The 4,964-nt window shown below is 44.3% G+C and overlaps 1 protein-coding gene across 1 annotated transcript; it reads left to right on the top strand.

Annotated features, from left to right (window-relative positions):
* Positions 1–234: 234 nt before the first annotated feature.
* On the top strand, positions 235–1,820 carry LOC121001011. The gene is made up of 2 exons (XM_040431870.1): positions 235–922; positions 1,714–1,820. The coding sequence occupies exons 1-2, from the start codon at positions 237–239 to the stop codon at positions 1,727–1,729; spliced, it is 702 nt and encodes a 233-aa protein (XP_040287804.1). The 5' UTR covers positions 235–236; the 3' UTR covers positions 1,730–1,820.
* The last annotated feature ends 3,144 nt before the right edge of the window (positions 1,821–4,964 follow it).

Here is a 4,964-nt window from a genome sequence, read left to right as displayed (position 1 = left end):
CCGCAGCACGTCCGTTTGGTGAAGAAAGTGGGACCCTTTATTCACCTGTGCGACGTTTCGGTCCGCTTACTGGGACCATTCTCAAGAGAATGGTCCCAGTAAGCGGACCGAAACGTCGCACAGGTGAATAAAGGGTCCCACTTTCTTCACCAAACGGACGTGCTGCGGTGTCTTTCTTTATCCTAATGCACATGTTAGATATATGTGTAAAATATATATATGAATATAGAGAGAGCATGGACATTTATGTACATGATCTGATTCAACTGAGGGATAAACTAAAGACAGACATAGTCTACATTAAACAACTTCCCCTTCAGGATGTCTTTCCCGTTATATATAATCACGAGGACCCAGATGATACTGACCTTCCTAGTGAGCAACAGATGGATGAATTAAAGGGCATTTTGGGAGGAGAGTGTGGCAGAACCAGAGCTGTGACTAACAAAAAAAAACAGCTGCTGACCGAGATAGAAAAACTAAGACAGGAATACTGGAGGGTGAAGAAGGACTGGGAAACCAGGGCTCAGGAAGAACACGGTAGGAGAACAGGAATTGAGACACAGATAGAGGCGGACAGTTTGGAACATGGAATTCCCCTGGCAACCTCCAGCCCTAGAATACCTGGAGTAATCCAACCCCTGACAGATGAATTTTCCAAACTCACTCTAACACCTGAGGAAGGGGATAAGAAAGGCACACAACTGCGGCTTCCCATGATTACTGTGGGTAGCACTGAAGTCCATATCCCTCTTCCTTTAGGATTAATGAAGGAACTGAAAGATATGTGCCCCAATCCAAAAAAGGACCCTAGAGCAGCAGCTATGTTTCTGCAGAAGTATACCGCAGGGAGCCATTTAACTATGGAGGATATTCAGATAATACTATCAGCCATAGACCCAGACACTGGCTCCCAAATCGATCCAGAAAAGATAATGAGGGCATCAGAAAAAGAAGTTAGGGATGGAGGAGAGAGAGATGGCCCCAAGGTTTGGAAGAAGTTTTGGGATAAGATAGGAGTAGAATGGATGAAAAGATACAAAGGGGATTCAGGCTTACACACAATGCTAAATACAAAACAGGAGCCGAAAGAGGATTTTTATAGTTTCTGTAAGAGACTGTTGGACCTCTACAGTAGTACAGGAATGAATTCACCTGAATTGTTCAAGACTACATGTATGACAAATGGAGACCCTAAGACAACACAGCTAATAAAATTAGTGAATAACGAATGGCTTACTCAATCAGTGACAGAATTTATGGATGACATAGCAAAACGCTCGGCCTCTGGTGTTTTCAATCAGAAGGGAGGAGTATTTCCATTGTTAATGCAGCAAGACATACAACAGGAGTCTATATTGTCAGGTGGGGAAAGCAATTACATGATGATGTCAGGTTTCTCCCGGGGAAGGAATAATAGAAGAGGTCCGAGAAGTAGGGGCCAGGCAGATTACCTGGGAAGAGTAGAAAGAAATCAGAGACAGGGCTGTTTCATTTGTGGGAGTCTAGGTCACTGGAGGCGGGAATGTCCAAAGGTGAGAGATGAAGATAGGAGAGGATACAGAGGGAGAGGCGCCTCTGACTACCGAGGGGGGCCCAGACAACAGGAAAGACAGCAAGATATGACAAGAAGACAACCCCAGGGAGATCTTATTAACATACACTGGCCAGCACAGGATGGGGGGAGTAGACAACCCAATTTGCAATCAGACTTACAGAGGTGGTCTGAGCATGAACAGTACCCGTCCCCACGGGGGAACAATTACTATTAGGGGTGCCCAGAACGAGTCCCATCCTTCATTATGCATTTTGTTCCAACTCATTGGCAAGTCTTACCACAAGTAATACTGCAAATTGATGGTATTAAAGTTAATTTGTTACTTGACACCGGAGCAACGACTTCAAGTGTAAACAAAATAGACTTCATTAATGATAAATGCACCGAAGGAAGTTCTATGGGTATAAATGGGACGACAGTGATACATAAGGTGACAGCACCGCTCCCGGTTTGTACTCTTACGGGGGAACTAGTGACGCACATGTCTTTTGCAGTCCTACTAGAATGCCCCGTTTGCCTATTAGGAAGGGATTTAATGGCAGCATTACAGATTTCATTAGTCTTTGACAAAAAGGGAAGACTGACAGCAACCTCAATGAAATGTGACCTGACAAACCCAAAGAGACGTGACATGAATGGGTTCCTTTTAAGCATACCAATGTCCCTGGAAAATCATCCAATTTGGGCAAAATGTAAAGACTCAGTAGGAACGATTAACTGTGAGCCCTACCGGCCCTGTTTGAAGGAGGGGGTTATGCCAACCTTTCAGAAACAATACCCATTGAGTGAGGAAAAGTTAGAGGGTATAAAGCCACAAATTGAGAAATACTTGCAGAAGGGAATTCTTAGGAAAATTGTCAGTCCCTGGAATACCCCGATAATTCCTGTAAAAATGGCTAATGGCACATAGAGACTGGTACAGGATCTGAGGAAGGTAAATAAGGCAATTATCCCACTTCCCCCCTTGGTGGCAGATCTTACAGCTGTGTTTGGGGCCATTCCTGCGGGATCCAGATACTACACTGTAGTTGACCTCAGTAATGCGTTCTTTTCCATACCAGTGGCTTGGGATGCACAAAATCTTTTTGCTTTTCAGTGGGCTGATGATGGTCAGGTGACTTGAACCCGTCTCCCACAAGGTTTTGGGGATAGCCCAGCAGCCTTTTCTATTGTATTAAAGGCTACATTGGAAGATTGGGAACCAAAGAGGGGATCCACCTTAATACAGTACACAGACGACCTTTTACTCTCCAATTCGGAATTAGAAGCCTGCGAAATAGATTCACAGAGTTTATTAGACCACTTGGCAAGCAAAGGACACCTGGCCTCGAAGAAGAAAATCCAATATGCAAGTACCCAGGTAGAGTATCTGGGGTGCATAATAGAGGCAGGAGAGAGAAAGATCTCACCCGCTAGAGTCAAGGCAGTGACCTCCCTAAGCAGGCCGAGGGACAAAGCTACAATGCTGTCCTTTCTAGGGTCAATAGTGTATTGTAGGCAGTGGATTCCCGATTGCTCCCATTGGGATTCAATCCTAAGAAAAACTACACTCACAGAAGCACCAAAGGTAGTGGAGTGGACAGAGGACAGAGTAGAAGCCTTTGAGAGATTGATTCGGTCCCTGACCCAAGCCCCAGCCTTGGCCCTGGCAGATTATGGAAAGCCATTCCAATTATACTGCGTGGTATCGGGAGAAACCTATGCAGCAGTTTTGACACAGACACATGGGGGGAGAAACAGGCCAGTTTCATACCTATCGAGAAAATTACCTCCTGTAGTTCTTGGAATGCCTCACTGTCTCCAAGCATTAGCAGCCGCGGCAATGTCAGTAAAGGATGCTACTAAGATAGTCCATGGAAATATAATGGAACTTTTCACCACTCATACAGTCTTGTCCCTCCTTCAAAACATGACCACACAACACATGACAGCTCAGAGACTGTCCGGATATGAGACCATATTACTCAGTACGGCAAACCTGTTGATAAAGACATGTCCAGACACCTCACCAGTGATAAGATTTTTGCATACACTTTTGAGACTTAAGCGTGAAGGTTCTGACGAACAAGTAGACCCAATACCTGAACACAGATGTGATGAAATAATCTTGTCATGCACAACACCTAGGGAAGATTTAAAGGACACACCACAGACTGACAGTATAGTTGTTTTTGTGGATGGATCATGCACGAGACCAGATGACAGGACATACCAAACAGGTTACGCAGTGGTCATGCTCCCGAATCAAGTGATAGAAGCTGAACCAATTGTCACAACTTCGGCACAACAAGCTGAGCTGGTAGCGCTCACAAGAGCCTGTGAAATATTTGCAGGACACAAAGTGAATATTTATACTGACAGTAGCTATGCATTTGGAACAGTGCATGATTATGCATTAATATGGAAAAATAGGGGGTATATCTCAGCAGACGGGAAGAAGGTAGCGAATCAGAAATACATAGATCACTTGCTACATGCAATTCAATTGCCAGAAGCTATAAGTGTGATAAAAGTGAAAGGACACTCTGCAAAAGGAGATTATCAAGCTATGGGAAACAACCTAGCAGACAGAGCAGCAAAAATGGCAGCCAAGAGAGACACGAGAAGGGAAAATAAGTTATTATTCATGACAGACTTTGAAAGTGAAAACTGGGTGTCAGTAGTATATCAACTTCAGAAACAGTCTACCAGTGAGGACATCAAGTACTGGAAATCTCAGGGACTGCAGACGACAGGTACAGGTATGTGGACAAAAGATCGGATATTGGGGGTTCCTACTGCATCAGCACCGCTCCTAATATCTAATCTTCATGGTCCTGGACATTTAGGAAAACAGTACATATCAGAACATTACAAGTCACTGTTCTGTACACACCAATTGCAGGGATTGATAGACGATCTGGTCGACTCATGCATGACTTGTGCACAGAATAATGTTCAAGGAAAAGCACACGGAAGACATGGGAATCTACCACCCCCTACAGGCCCTCTGCAAGATTTGCAGATGGATTATACACACATGCCAAAGTAACCCGGGAATATAAGATATCTGCTTGTAATAGTCTGTAGGTTCTCCGGATGGTGTGTAGCCACACCTACTTCAGGAGAAACAGCTGGTGTGACAGCTAGGGCATTGATAAATCAATGGATTTCACTGTATGGACTCCCTCGGGTAATTCATTCAGATCAGGGACCTGCTTTCCAGTCCAAACTAATACAAGAACTGACGAAGATTCTGGGTTTCCAGTGGAAGCTCAATATAGCCTACCACCCTCAAAGTGCAGGAGTAGTGGAAAGAATGAACAGAACCATTAAGGATAGGTTAAAAAAGGCTACTTCAGGAACATTGAAAGATTGGCTGAAATTTCTACCCGCCATTCTCTACCAAATAAGAACGACACCAAAT

Source organism: Bufo bufo, chromosome 5 (genome assembly GCF_905171765.1).
Source record: "Bufo bufo chromosome 5, aBufBuf1.1, whole genome shotgun sequence".
NCBI classification, from domain to species: Eukaryota; Metazoa; Chordata; class Amphibia; order Anura; family Bufonidae; genus Bufo; species Bufo bufo.
This window is presented reverse-complemented; position numbering and strand designations above follow the sequence as displayed.